We start from the raw sequence: 15,909 nt of genomic DNA on the forward strand, positions 1-15,909 counted from the left end.
GATATACCAGTTGTGGTGCACTGGCTGGAATGAGAAATAGCCCAATGGATTCACCGACGGGGATCGATGCTAGACGGACCACACATCAGGCAAGCTCGTTTACACTGGGCTACATCCCGCCACAGATGAATGGATGAATAAATGAAATATTTGTTTTGTTTAACACCACCACTAGAGTACACTGATTAATTAATTATCGGCTATTTAGGAGATAACCATATGGAGTTTTTATATTTGCGGGTGTTATTGTCTATTTGATCCCGCAAATGTCATTTTTGACTGAAGGTGTTAGCCTGAGGTAAAAAATGAAATATTTGCAGGCTATATGTCAAAATTATCAAATATTTAACATCCGATAACCGATGATTAATAAATCAATGTGCTCTAGTGGTGTCGGTAAAACGAAACAAACTTTATTACTTTTTCCATATTTAACCGTATTTATCTCGGTCAAAGGAGCTACCGACCCCTGGAACTGAGTATATACATACTCAGTACATACTTGCTGTATACCATAATAGCAACAGCTGTTGTAATGTGTAGTGCAGTAACTATTAAACTGGGCGTACGCAGAACAACATAATCACATGGCACTTTCAATAACAATGCACAATCACCCAGTTCGCTGCTAACGGAATTCAGTCAATGTTAAATACTGGGTTAAAGGATCCTCAGTGTAGCTGCTGCTGAAACGTGGTCAGCAAACGCGGTATGGATATACAGTACAACCCCTCAAAACCGGACCCTCTGTAAACCGGAATTCTCTCAAAACCGGACGTTTTACTTGGTCCCTTTGTAAATATCTATATAGAAGAGAACCTCTCTAAACCAGATACCTCTGAAAACTGGAATTTTTTACTTGCTAACAAGGGTGTCCGGTTTAGAAAAGTTTCACAGTATATGTGTATTTAGTCAATATGATTTAATGGCTTTCCACAAACAGTTTGTAACAATACGAGCCGAATTTATGAAGCCTGTTTTTCTAAAAGGGACATTCCCTAGTTTTTAAACACATATGTTTTACTATTATAGACATTTTTGATAACTAAAATCATACTATACTTAGATTTTATTGTTTAGATTATTCATATCTGTACATTCAAAATATTTTTGGTCATCCTGGCATTTTCAATATCACAAAATGCATTTCTTATATACTCTTCAAAAGAAGAAACGCAAAACCACATTGTCGTAACATTTGGAGAATTGATTTAATTATTGAATGGTGAGTCCGATAATTACCAAATGTTGCAGGATTGTTCACAATTCACTCTAGTCCATTGTGAGTAAGTGATAGGACACACCACCAAGGTCAAGGTCATCTGGAGTCAATACCGGGTGTGGCCTCCGCGTGTGTTGACAACTGCCTGGCACCGCCTGCCCATTGAAGCAACCAGAGTACGGATGACGTCCCGGGGGATGGTGGCCCACTCGGCCTGCAAGGCTGCTGCCAGCTCGGGCAGGATCTGGGGCTGTGGTTGTCGCTGTCGGTCCAACTCGTCCCATAGATGCTCAATTGGGTTCAAATCCGGTGATATCGATGGCCAAGGAAGGACATTAATGTTGTTGTTCTGTAGGAAAGCCGTTGTGAGACGTGCTGTGTGAGGCCTGGCGTTGTCATGTTGGAACACTGCGTTGGCGTTGGCCATAACTGGAACGATGTGTGGCCGGAGGATCTGGTCAATGTAGCCCTGTGCATTCAGGTTGCCCTGCACGTGGACCAGGTCAGTTCTGCCAGTGTGTGAGATGGCTGCCCACACCATGACACTACCCCCGCCGAATCTGTCCACTTCCTGCACGCAGTTTGCCGCATAACGTTCACCACGACGCCTATACACGCGACATCTTCCATCATGACGTCGGAGCAGAAATCGGGACTTGTCACTGAACCACACCTGTCTCCATCGCAGTTGAGGCCATTGTCGATGAATCTGGCACCACTGCAGTCGGAGTCGACGGTGTTGTGGTGTTAAGATGACACCTCGAACTGGACGTCTGGCACGAATTCCTACGTCACGTAGGCGGTTCCGTACGGTCTGGTCGGATATCCTGCGCAAACCTGGTATTGCTGCGGCTGTGGAGGTGGCAGTAGTCAATCGTTCCCGAAGGTGGCGTACCCGGATGTAGCGGTCCTGCCCGGGGGTAGTGACCCGTGGTCGACCGGATCTAGGGAGGTCACGTGTTGATCCATGTTGCTGGTAACGGTCTCACAGTCTGGAGATGGTGCTTGGGGACACATGGAATGCCCTGGCAACGGCCGTTCTGGATTCGCCTGCGTCTAGTCGGCCGATGGCATTGTTTCTCTGCGGTTCACTGAGACGTGGCATGTCCTGGATTGTCAACTGTCGGCCAGATACAGAAGCCAGGCAAGCGAACACCCTGCACTTTTATACTGTCGGTGTTCATGTTGCACGTGCAGACAACGCACGTGCAGTGGTGACATGGTTTGCACGTGGCTGCGTTTTTGCGAATATTCACATTTTGGAACTTTATTGTACAGTAGCTGCGTTTTATCGAATGTAACCGTGGGAATGTGTTTGGGACATGCAATGACCTTATATTCACAAAGCATGAACCGGTAGGAAACATAAAATCGGAGTTACAACCCATTTGTACCCTTTTGCGTTTCTTTTTTTGAAGTTCGAGAAATAACAGTTATGGAGTCGAGTTTTAGTCTATTTTTAGAGGGTATTTCACCATTTCCAAGTCACAAACTCGTGTTTCACACAACTGTAACTTTATCCAAATGTGTTACAGGTTTGTAGATTAACTAAACTTAGTGTTAATTTTCATGGGCTGAAACTAGGGTCTGTCCCTTTAATACTTGGGAGGGGGCAAGGGGGATTTAGCTCAGTCGGTTGATCACTCGCCTGAGGTGCTTGCGTCGCAGGATCGAACTACCTCAGTGAATCCGTTCAGCTGATTGTGTATCACAACTGGTCAAAGGCTGTGGTATGTGTTTTCCTGTTTGTGTGAAAGTGCATATAAAAGATCCATTGCAGTATTAGGAAAATATAGCGGGCTTTTTCTGTTGACTACGAGTTAGAATTATCAAGTCTTTGATTAAATAATTCTGGAATACAGACATCATAATGTGCTTGCTTGCATGCATATATATATATATATATATATATATATATATATATCGTATGCGTTCAGTGTAAGTGTATATCTTATGAACCGGCGAAACCACAAAATATGACAACAGTAACATGTCGCTGAAGGACACACATGTTCCCGAAGGGATTCTTAGGATTAAGCAACTTAAAATAAATAAAAATATAACTGTAACTAAATTTAGGGGGGGAGACAGAGACACACACATATATTTGTATGTATAATTTTTTAGTGTTAATTTTCATGGGCTGAAACTAGGATCTGTCCCTTTAAATGGTGGTGTTTGTTCATTCATTTCAACTTATTTTCGTGCTTATATCCAATTAAGGCTCAAGCACGCTGTCCTGGGCACACACCTCAGCTATTTGGGCTGTCTGTCCAGGACAATGGGTTAGTTGTCATTGGTTAGCGAGAGAGAAGAGAGTGTAGTGGTCTGCTTTTCTTAAATGGTGGTGTTTGTTCATTCATTTCAACTTATTTTCGTGCTTATATCCAATTAAGGCTCAAGCACGCTGTCCTGGGCACACACCTCAGCTATTTGGGCTGTCTGTCCAGGACAATGGGTTAGTTGTCATTGGTTAGCGAGAGAGAAGAGAGTGTAGTGGTCTGCTTTTCTTAAATGGTGGTGTTTGTTCATTCATTTCAACTTATTTTCGTGCTTATATCCAATTAAGGCTCAAGCACGCTGTCCTGGGCACACACCTCAGCTATTTGGGCTGTCTGTCCAGGACAATGGGTTAGTTGTCAGTGGTTAGCGAGAGAGAAGAGAGTGTAGTGGTCTGCTTTTCTTAAATGGTGGTGTTTGTTCATTCATTTCAACTTATTTTCGTGCTTATATCCAATTAAGGCTCAAACACGCTGTCCTGGGCACACACCTCAGCTATCTGGGCTGTCTGTCCAGGATAGTGGGTTGGTTGTTAGTTGTCAGTGGTTAGCGAGAGAGAAGAGGGTGTAGTGGTCTGCTTTTCTTAAATGGTGGTGTTTGTTCATTCATTTCAACTTATTTTCGTGCTTATATCCAATTAAGGTTCAAACACGCTGTCCTGGGCACACACCTCAGCTATTTGGGCTGTCTGTCCAGGACAATGGGTTAGTTGTCATTGGTTAGCGAGAGAGAAGAGAGTGTAGTGGTCTGCTTTTCTTAAATGGTGGTGTTTGTTCATTCATTTCAACTTATTGTCGTGCTTATATCCAATTAAGGTTCAAACACGCTGTCCTGGGCACACACCTCAGCTATTTGGGCTGTCTGTCCAGGACAATGGGTTAGTTGTCATTGGTTAGCGAGAGAGAAGAGAGTGTAGTGGTCTGCTTTTCTTAAATGGTGGTGTTTGTTCATTCATTTCAACTTATTTTCGTGCTTATATCCAATTAAGGCTCAAACACGCTGTCCTGGGCACACACCTCAGCTATTTGGGCTGTCTGTCCAGGACAATGGGTTAGTTGTCATTGGTTAGCGAGAGAGAAGAGAGTGTAGTGGTCTGCTTTTCTTAAATGGTGGTGTTTGTTCATTCATTTCAACTTATTTTCGTGCTTATATCCAATTAAGGCTCAAACACGCTGTCCTGGGCACACACCTCAGCTATTTGGGCTGTCTGTCCAGGACAATGGGTTAGTTGTCATTGGTTAGCGAGAGAGAAGAGAGTGTAGTGGTCTGCTTTTCTTAAATGGTGGTGTTTGTTCATTCATTTCAACTTATTTTCGTGCTTATATCCAATTAAGGCTCAAACACGCTGTCCTGGGCACACACCTCAGCTATTTGGGCTGTCTGTCCAGGACAATGGGTTAGTTGTCATTGGTTAGCGAGAGAGAAGAGAGTGTAGTGGTCTGCTTTTCTTAAATGGTGGTGTTTGTTCATTCATTTCAACTTATTGTCGTGCTTATATCCAATTAAGGCTCAAACACGCTGTCCTGGGCACACACCTCAGCTATTTGGGCTGTCTGTCCAGGACAATGGGTTAGTTGTCATTGGTTAGCGAGAGAGAAGAGAGTGTAGTGGTCTGCTTTTCTTAAATGGTGGTGTTTGTTCATTCATTTCAACTTATTGTCGTGCTTATATCCAATTAAGGCTCAAACACGCTGTCCTGGGCACACACCTCAGCTATTTGGGCTGTCTGTCCAGGACAATGGGTTAGTTGTCATTGGTTAGCGAGAGAGAAGAGAGTGTAGTGGTCTGCTTTTCTTAAATGGTGGTGTTTGTTCATTCATTTCAACTTATTGTCGTGCTTATATCCAATTAAGGCTCAAACACGCTGTCCTGGGCACACACCTCAGCTATTTGGGCTGTCTGTCCAGGACAATGGGTTAGTTGTCATTGGTTAGCGAGAGAGAAGAGAGTGTAGTGGTCTGCTTTTCTTAAATGGTGGTGTTTGTTCATTCATTTCAACTTATTTTCGTGCTTATATCCAATTAAGGTTCAAACACGCTGTCCTGGGCACACACCTCAGCTATTTGGGCTGTCTGTCCAGGACAATGGGTTAGTTGTCATTGGTTAGCGAGAGAGAAGAGAGTGTAGTGGTCTGCTTTTCTTAAATGGTGGTGTTTGTTCATTCATTTCAACTTATTTTCGTGCTTATATCCAATTAAGGCTCAAACACGCTGTCCTGGGCACACACCTCAGCTATTTGGGCTGTCTGTCCAGGACAATGGGTTAGTTGTCATTGGTTAGCGAGAGAGAAGAGAGTGTAGTGGTCTGCTTTTCTTAAATGGTGGTGTTTGTTCATTCATTTCAACTTATTTTCGTGCTTATATCCAATTAAGGCTCAAACACGCTGTCCTGGGCACACACCTCAGCTATTTGGGCTGTCTGTCCAGGACAATGGGTTAGTTGTCATTGGTTAGCGAGAGAGAAGAGAGTGTAGTGGTCTGCTTTTCTTAAATGGTGGTGTTTGTTCATTCATTTCAACTTATTTTCGTGCTTATATCCAATTAAGGCTCAAACACGCTGTCCTGGGCACACACCTCAGCTATTTGGGCTGTCTGTCCAGGACAATGGGTTAGTTGTCAGTGGTTAGCGAGAGAGAAGAGAGTGTAGTGGTCTGCTTTTCTTAAATGGTGGTGTTTGTTCATTCATTTCAACTTATTGTCGTGCTTATATCCAATTAAGGTTCAAACACGCTGTCCTGGGCACACACCTCAGCTATTTGGGCTGTCTGTCCAGGACAATGGGTTAGTTGTCAGTGGTTAGCGAGAGAGAAGAGAGTGTAGTGGTCTGCTTTTCTTAAATGGTGGTGTTTGTTCATTCATTTCAACTTATTGTCGTGCTTATATCCAATTAAGGTTCAAACACGCTGTCCTGGGCACACACCTCAGCTATTTGGGCTGTCTGTCCAGGACAATGGGTTAGTTGTCAGTGGTTAGCGAGAGAGAAGAGAGTGTAGTGGTCTGCTTTTCTTAAATGGTGGTGTTTGTTCATTCATTTCAACTTATTTTCGTGCTTATATCCAACTAAGGTTCAAGCACGCTGTCCTGGGCACACACACACCTCAGCTACGCTGTTTCAGCTATTTGGGCTGTCTGTCCAGGACAACTAAGGGGTGGGTGTTAGTTGTCAGTGGTTAGTGAGAGAGAAGAGGGTGTAGTGGTCTGCTTTTCCTAAATGGTGGTGTTTATTCATTCATTTCAACTTATTTTCGTGCTTATATCCAACTAAGGTTCAAGCACGCTGTCCTGGACACACACCTCAGCTATTTGGGCTGTCTGTCCAGGACAGTGGGTTAGTTGTTGTCAGTGGTTAGCGAGAGAGAAGAGGGTGTAGTGGTCTGCTTTTCCTAAATGGTGGTGTTTGTTCATTCATTTCAACTTATTTTCGTGCTTATATCCAACTAAGGTTCAAGCACGCTGTCCTGGGCACACACCTCAGCTATTTGGGCTGTCTGTCCAGGACAGTGGGTTGGTTGTTAGTTGTCAGTGGTTAGTGAGAGAGAAGAGGGTGTAGTGGTCTGCTTTTTCTAAATTGTGGTGTTTATTCATTCATTTCAACTTATTTTCATGCTTATATCCAATTAAGGTTCAAGCATGCTGTCCTGGGCACACACACCTCAGCTATTTGGGCTGTCTGTCCAGGACAATGGGTTGGTTGTTAGTTGTCAGTGGTTAGTGAGAGAGAAGAGGGTGTAGTGGTCTGCTTTTCCTAAATGGTGGTGTTTATTCATTCATTTCAACTTATTTTCATGCTTATATCCAATTAAGGTTCAAGCATGCTGTCCTGGGCACACACACCTCAGCTATTTGGGCTGTCTGTCCAGGACAATGGGTTGGTTGTTAGTTGTCAGTGGTTAGTGAGAGAGAAGAGGGTGTAGTGGTCTGCTTTTCCTAAATGGTGGTGTTTATTCATTTCATTTCAACTTATTTTCGTGCTTATATCCAATTAAGGTTCAAGCACGCTGTCCTGGGCACACATCTCAGCTATCTGGCCTGTCTGTCCAGGACAGTGGGTTGGTTGTTAGTTGGTTAGTGAGAGAGAAGAAGGTGTAGTGGTCCAACACCTACCCATTGAATCATTAAAACTCGCACTGGGGTAACAGCCGGTACTAACCAAAACACTGGCCTCGGTGTTTAAAGGTTAACTTCATTATAAAGTTATTAACTACAACCTGTATGGTTTATTAAATATATTTTATTATAAGTTTCAGACTTTATCCGAAAACAAGAACACCTTATTTGTGGCATCATTTTAATGTTTTTAGTATGAACACTATTCAGCAAATTAAACAAATTAATGTTGTTTTGGTTAATGAGACCACAAGAGCTAGCACATTGATTGATTAATCATCGGCTATTGGACGTCAAACATTTGGAAATTCTGACACGTAGTCATCAGAGGAAACCCTCTACATTTTCCCATTAGTAGCAATGGATCTGTTATATGCACCATCTCACAGACAGGATAGCACATGCCATCGCCTTTGAAGGAAGGAAGGAAATGTTTTATTTGACAACGCACTCAACACATTTTATTTATGGTTATATGACGTCAGACATATGGTTAAGGACCACACAGATATTGAGAGAAAACCCACTGTTGCCACTTCATGGGCTACTCTTTTCAATTAGCAGCAGGGGATCTTTTATATGCACCATCCCACAGACAGAATAGTACATACCATGGCTTTTGTTACACCAGTTATGGAGTGAGCACTGGCTGGAACGAGAAATAGCCCAATGGGTCCACCGTCGGGGATCGATCCTAGACCGACCATGCATCAAGCGAATGCTTTAACCACTGGTCTACGTCCTCCACCCCATAGGCTTTGATATTTAATATACCAGTTGTGGAGCACTGGCTGGAATGAGAAATAGCCCAATGGGCCCGCTGATGAGTTTCGATCCTAGACTGACCATGCATCAGGCGAGCGTTTTACCACTGGGCTACGTCTCACCCCATGACTAATGGAAGTAGTCATGATGTTGTCACTCGCCACATGCAGATACAGTGAAACCTCTCAAGACCGGACCCTCTGTAAACCGGAATTCCATCAAAACCGGACGTTTTACAGAGTCCCTTTCTAAAAACCAGGACAGAACTTAACGTCTCTAAACTGGACCCCTCTTAAAAGATATATCTGTCTTGGTCCCAAGGGTGTCCGGTTTAGAAGGGTTTCACTGTACATGATTTTAAAAATGCTAAAGTTTTTTATTTTATTTTTTTGTTCAGAGTAGGGCCCGTTTTCCATTAAGGTGATTCCACATCAAGTGATTTATTGTGCATTTCTATATCTGCATTTCCCAAGCGGATTACTATGCACAATTTGACATCATCAAAGTGTACTTTTAATTCGCTAGTAAACTCTTTGTACTATGATATCACTGCATGGAAAAATTAATCATCTACTGACATTGTTTCAGCAGGCTGAAACCAGTTCATGCTGAAACAAGCGTGCAGTAATGTATACATGAAAAATGTATTGTGCATATTATGCATAATATCAATAAATCTATATTGATGGAAAGTGGACGTAAGAGAAAATGATAATAATAAATTATAACCACTCTTTTGAATGGATTAAACAATTAACAATAATATATTTTTTGAATGGACAGGGACATAACAAACAATGACTGTTCAAAGATGTCAAAAGTTAAAAGTTAGTTTTGATTTATTAATCATCCGCTATTGGATTTTATTTAGTAGCAAGGGATCATTAATATGCACCATTCCACAGATAGGATAGCAGCCATTTAAGATGTTTCCAACAGAGTCTTTTTGGCGACTTAAATTACATATCAACCATGCAATTGCCGAGGGCAATCAGCAATGCTGTGGAGATTGCTGTGGAGATTGCTGTGGAGATTGCTTGTGGAGATTGCTGTGGAGAATGCTGTGGAGATTGCTGTGGAGATTGCTGTGGAGAATGCTATGGAGATTGCTGTGGAGATTGCTGTGGAGAATGCTGTGGAGATTGCTGTGGAGAATGCTGTGGAGACTGCTGTGGAGTTTTTCATCCATTTTGATGTGGGCTATATTAGATTTTTTTTCCACTGCTTGTTTTTTGCTGTGGATTTTTTTTTAATTACAGGGGTTGCATATTAAATAAATTTTCTTGTTTAGAATGCCAGTGATTGTATAGCCAATGTATTTGTAGTGGTGTGCTGTCTGTAGTGCTCAGTCATGGTTCAATTTCTTTGTGACACATATTTTTTTCGTAGGTACAAAATTATTGGAAGGTAAAAATCTGGTTTGGATTACGTACAAATTATGGATGTCAACAAACACCTTATTTGTTCAGATACTGACAGGGATTTATTCAGGTGATATCTGGGTTCGAACATAGGCCCCTTCCCAAAAGAAAGTGGCACTGAAAATTCTAAATTTTTAAGATAAAATTCCCAAAATAATTATATACATATATTCAATATATGAGCATGTCATTTCCTTCAGGGATTTCTCGAGGCATTCTGTGGGTCCGAACATAGGCCCCATCTCAAAAGAAAGTGGCACTGAAAATTCCCAATGTCTATGCTAAAACTCCCAATATAGTTATATACATATATTTAATATATGAGCATTTCACTTGCTGTGGGTCAGAAGATAAGCCCCTTCAACAAAAGAAAGTGGCACTGAAACATCCCAATGTCTATGCCAATAATTCCCAATATATATATTTAATGACGTCTGCTGTAACAAAATAATTTAACAGTGGTGTACTGTATCATTCAGTAGCCTGAAAAAACCCATCCCAAGTATGATTCACTCTTACTAACTTTCACTATCCCATCAGACATGGGACCATGGCAGAACATCCTGGATAAATCCCTGACTGATATTCTAAACAGAAAAATATCGCAATTATGTAATTTCTGTTATCATAAACTGATCTGTTTGTGGTAAACATGTTACTATGGCAACAATCTGGGGACAATCCCTTTAATTACAATGAATTTTTGTTGTTGTTTATCACATACCATTCATGTGAAAAACATGTTATAGTGCATAGATTCCTACGCTGCCATTCTTCTAACCGTGCATTACAATGAACGATGTAAATTATGTATAAATTACTCCATTCAATGTAGGTGTTAATTTGCCTGACATTTAGAAAGGAACATACCAGTAACTGTCAGTGACCCAGACAATTAGTTAATTATCTCACACAAATATCACATATGTTGTGGTGCTCTCCTCCATGTCACAACAGCCAGTGCACCACGACTGGTACATCAAAGGCCGTGGTATGTGCTATCCTGTCTATGGGACGGTGCATATAAAAGATCCCTTGCTGCTAATCGAAAAAAGTAACCCATGAAGTGGCGACAGCAGGTTTCCTCCCTCATTATCTGTGTGGTCCTTAACCATATGTCTGATGCCATATAACCGTAAATGAAATGTGTTGAATGTGTCGTTAAATAAAACATTTCCTTCCTATGTGACAACTTCACTTGACAAAAAGTTTGTTTTGTTTAATGACATCATTTGACCACATTGATTTATTAATCATCAGCTGTTGGATGTCAAACATTTTGTAATTCTGACATGTAGTCTTAGAGAGGAAACCCACAATATTTTTCCATTAGTAGCAAAGGAATCTTTTATTTGCACCATCCCCCACAGACAGGATAGCACATACCACAGCCTTTAACCAGTTGTGGTGAACTGGTTGGAATGAGCAAAAACCCAACCAGTGAGTGAGTGAATGAATGAATGAATGAAAGAGTGAAAGAATGAATGAATGAATGAATGAATGAATGACAAAGTTTCAAGACCTTATCAAAGCCTTTATTAATCACCGGCTACTGGATGTCAAACAACTGGTAAATTTGACATACAGTCTTAGAAAGGAATCCTGCTACATTTTTTCATTAGTAGCAAAGGAATCTTTTATATGCACCATCCCATAAACAGGATAACACATAGCACGGCCTTTGATATATCAGTCATGGTGCACTGGCTGGAACGAAAAATAGCCCAGATGGGGATCGATCCCAGACCGACTGCACATTGAGCGAGCGCTTTACCACTGGGCCACGTCCCACCCCACCTTCACTCGATGCCTATGAAACTGACTTGGTAAAATTTAGTATTGATTCAAATTAAACTGTGAAATTCTCATGTAGAACATATTATCGGTATACACAACAATAGATGACATTTTCCAAATAAAACAATTACGACCTATTATTATCATTAAAATATTTATCTGCTATAAGCTGGGATTATATAGTTCATGCAGTGCTTTACAACATACAGGAATTAATTTCCTTCTTTTGATAGGATAAATAGGATATAGATATTTATTGTGGTGTTGCCTCCAACATCACAGCTCTTCTAAATCATACAGTGAATTAAAGGGGTTTTTTTAGGGGTTTTTTTAAAACTAGAACACATTGATTTATTAATCATCATTTAATGAATGTCAAACGTCTTGGAGAGGAAACCTCCTATATTTTTCCACTAGTAGCAAGAGATCTTTTATATGCACAATCCCACAGACAGGATAGCACATACCAGGGCTTCTAGAATTTTTATAAAAGCCACTAGCCATGGGATCAGAGTTTTAAAAAATTTACTAGCCACAATTAAAAATTCACCAGCCCTACTTTACTTTAAGTTAATACAATTTGACTAAATAATAGTAATAAACAGATATGTCACCTAAATAGGGAGATAGAGCTTAAAAACACTAACATTGGAGGTTGGGGTGGGAACATGGTATTCATATTTACAAAATCCACTTAACTGCAACATCTGACCCAAAAACAAATTTCACTAGCCACCGGGCATGGCAATAGTAGTTATTTACTAGCCCAACATTGAATATCACTAGCCATGGAAGTGGGGCTACCATAATCTAGAAGCCCTGGGCTGGAACAAGAAATATCCCAATGGGGATCGACAGTACATCAAGCAAGTGCTTTATCAAACTCGGGACATATCAAATGCAAAAAAGAACAAGACAATGAAGAAGATAACGGAAAGAAAATGTTGAGGTAGAAACTAGAATATGGTAGAATCTTTATTACTACCACTAGTGATTCAAATTCCAGTTTTAACTGGTAGAAACTGAAATTGCATTGCATATAAACATATTTATACAGATATTACCATTTAAGGGGAGTGGGATGTAGCCAAGTGGTAAAGCGCTTGCTTGATGTGCAGTCAGTTTCGGATCGATCCCCGTTGGTGGGCCCAATGGGATATTTCTTGTTTTCAGCCAGTGCATCACGACTGCTATATCAAATCCCTTGCTACTAATGAAACAATGTACCAGGTTTCCCCTCTAAGACTAGATGTCAAACCCAAATGTTTGACATCCAATAGCCGATGATTAATAAATCAATGTGCTGAAGTAGTTCTGGTCATCCAGGTTTTTGTAATACCCCAAAAAGCATTTTTCAAAATTCTAAAAATGCATGTTTGTCTGAGAAGTAATGGATATCGAAACAAGCTCTAGTTATTTTTAGATGAATGCCGTGTTGCACGTTTGTAGATCCATTAAACTTAGTGTTTATTTTCACAGACTGAAAACTTAGAGTCTGCTCTTTTATAAACCAAAACATTCATATTTTCATTTACCTTAGTTTGACACCCAATAGCAGATGTATTTTTTTGTGCTGGGGTGTAATTAAAAAAAAAAAAAAAGTTTTTTGCTTAACAACACCACTTGAGCACATTGATTCATTAATCATCAGCTATCGGATGCCAATCATTTGGTAATTTTTACATATAAAGTTAGCGTTTGTTTTGTTTAATGATACCACTAGAGCACATTGATTCATTAATCATCGGCTATCGGATGTCAAACATTTGGTAATTTTTACAGTCTTAGAGAGGAAACCCACTAATGTTTTTCATTAGTAGCATGGGATCTTTCATATGCACCATCCCACAGACAGGATAGCACATACCACAGCCTTTGATATACCAGTCATGGTGCACTGGTGGTTATTACACATTCAGTCATTCATAAAAGTAAATGAAAAAAATTATCTAATAGGAGAGGCAGGATGTAGCTGTCAATTTAGTGCTTGCTAGAAGAGCTTGCATCGCAGTATCGAACCACCTCACATTCAAATGATTTGGTTTTTCTCGTTCCAACCAGTGGACCACAACTGGTCAAAGGCTGTGGTATGTGTTTTCTTGTATTTTGGAAAGGAAGGAAGGAAATTGTTTATTTAACGATGCACAGAACACATTTGGACATATGGTTAAGGACCACAAAAATATTGAGAGAGGAAACCCGCTGTCACCACTTCATGGGCTACTCTTTCCGATTAGCAGCAAGGGATCTTTTATATGCACCGTCCCACAGACAAGACAGCACATACCATGGCCTTTGTTACACCAGTTGTGGAGCACTAGTTGGAATGAGAAATAGCCCAATGGAAAGTGCATATAAAAAGATCCCTTGCTGCATTAAGAAAAATGTAGTGGGTTTCCTCTGACAACTACGAGTCAGAATTACCGAATGTTTGACATCCAATAGCCGATAATTAATTAATCAATGTGCTCTAGTGATGTCGTTAAACAATACTCATAAGGCAATGTCCTGGGTGTCATTAAACATACATTCCTTTTCTCCTTTGGTAGGACTTTCCTTTGGCACTGTCATGTATAAAGAACATTATAAAATTTTAATACTTATCATAATAGTTAGGGTTAGGGTTAGGGTTAGTGACGGTGCCAAAGGAAAGTCCTTCCCCTTCTTTTTTCTAATAGGAATTATTTATTAGAAAAATAATAATAAAAAATAAAAACATCAAAAACCTAAACAAACAACAAAACAAAACAAAACCATACCAACAACCAAACAAAACAAACGACAAATGTAATTATGAATAAACTATTAACCGTAACCGAAGTGCAGGTCCAAAAAAAATAGAAAAAAGACGCTAGTTCTATAACCTTCAGAATTAAGCAGACGTAGGGTTATCTCCCCTTGACCCGCTTTTAGCTGAATATTATGACAGTATCATGTAAATGAAACACGAAAAAGGCAAATTAAATATATAGCATTGGGATTGAAAATGCTTTGTTACGTGGTACGGATATATACTTTGTTGTTTACCATAGTCAACTGCGATATTTGTAAGAAACTGATAAATTAAATTAGCTCTGTATATTAGTATATTCCTCATTTTGCCAGTGGGTCTATTGGAAAAAGAAATGGAATTTGGCACTTAAAACATTCCGGTGTATGTCCAACGATCTAGCTTCTTTCCATATATTTGGACATGTTCTGTTACAGTCATCTGATTAATGTACTAACAGTATGGTTGTGCGTGCATGCATATTAAGTGAAAGGGCTAATCGTAGGCTACATTCACAAAAATATAAATGTCATGAAGAACATAAACATGAATACGAAGGAAAATCCTGTTTTTATATCGCATGTACGTCCCGTTTCGATACATATCACTGTTTTTTAAACACACCTGCGTCTAATCTATGGGAAAAAGAAATGATCACAACAGCCTAACAATTATATTACTTAGCAAAACCAACGTCAACGAGTCGCCTATTTATTGAATGCTCCTAAATTCAATATGGCGTCCGATTTTCATGCTACTGCCCATTTTTGGCATTAAAGATAAACTAGCTTTTACCGGATGACTTCTTGCTCTTTTTCCTCCTCCTCTCTCTGTCTTCGAAGGACATCTTCAATAACCCTCCTTTCGTCCTCAGTTAAATGGCTGAGATCAGGCATAGGCGGCAGGGATGGTCGACGCGAGGAAGACATTTTGTCCCTTTCTGGTTATTGATCCGCTAAGCTCCGAGTTGCAGCCAGGTTTGCGGTCGCCTGGCGGGCGAGATCGTTCAATTGTAGCTATTTTCCTTCAATCATTTTCAGAAATCAAAATACCCAAAGCATAGAGCAACGGTATCCCATGCCTGAAGTTCCTCCCGGTTAACGCTGCAGAGGATTTTGGCGCCAACATGTAGCCGCAGACCCAACGAGACGTTACGTTCCCATTTCAAGATAGAATTCCGTCGGAAATGATCGCATACTTCATTATCTATGTGTTATGCATAATATAAAGGCTAAATTGTAGCCAATCAAATAATTTTATTTTCTGACGTCACCTTCTCCAACCTCTGGCGTTCGTGTACACATTCCTTGGATACATCACAATTGGTAGCCTAATGATTGCCGAGTTCCACCAAGCTGTTGCCATTTGGCGTTGGTGCTTCAATTACAAAACGCATTGTTAGCGCATTGTACGGAATACTCACAACTCCGGGACCACAGGCTATGCATAATTTTTGACCTGTGGTATCGATTTTGTCCAGGGCACAGAAACGATGGTCTCAATGGCACGTGGGAATCAAATAATTTTATTAAAGGCTACTGGCGGATA

At 40.5% G+C, this 15,909-nt stretch overlaps 1 protein-coding gene across 5 annotated transcripts in view; it reads right to left on the bottom strand.

Annotated features, from left to right (window-relative positions):
* The window catches only part of LOC121377386 (regulating synaptic membrane exocytosis protein 2-like), a 120,664-nt gene extending 105,140 nt beyond the window's left edge, over window positions 1-15,524 (bottom strand). For all 5 annotated transcript variants that reach the window (XM_041505367.1, XM_041505368.1, XM_041505365.1 and 2 more), the window contains exon 1: window positions 15,157-15,524. In XM_041505367.1, coding sequence (XP_041361301.1) covers window positions 15,157-15,290 — 134 coding nt within the window. In that variant the 5' untranslated portion in view covers window positions 15,291-15,524. The remainder of the gene's footprint in view (window positions 1-15,156) is intronic.
* Window positions 15,525-15,909: the final 385 nt, after the last annotated feature.

Source organism: Gigantopelta aegis, chromosome 7, assembly GCF_016097555.1.
Source record: "Gigantopelta aegis isolate Gae_Host chromosome 7, Gae_host_genome, whole genome shotgun sequence".
Lineage (NCBI taxonomy): Eukaryota > Metazoa > Mollusca > Gastropoda > Neomphalida > Peltospiridae > Gigantopelta > Gigantopelta aegis.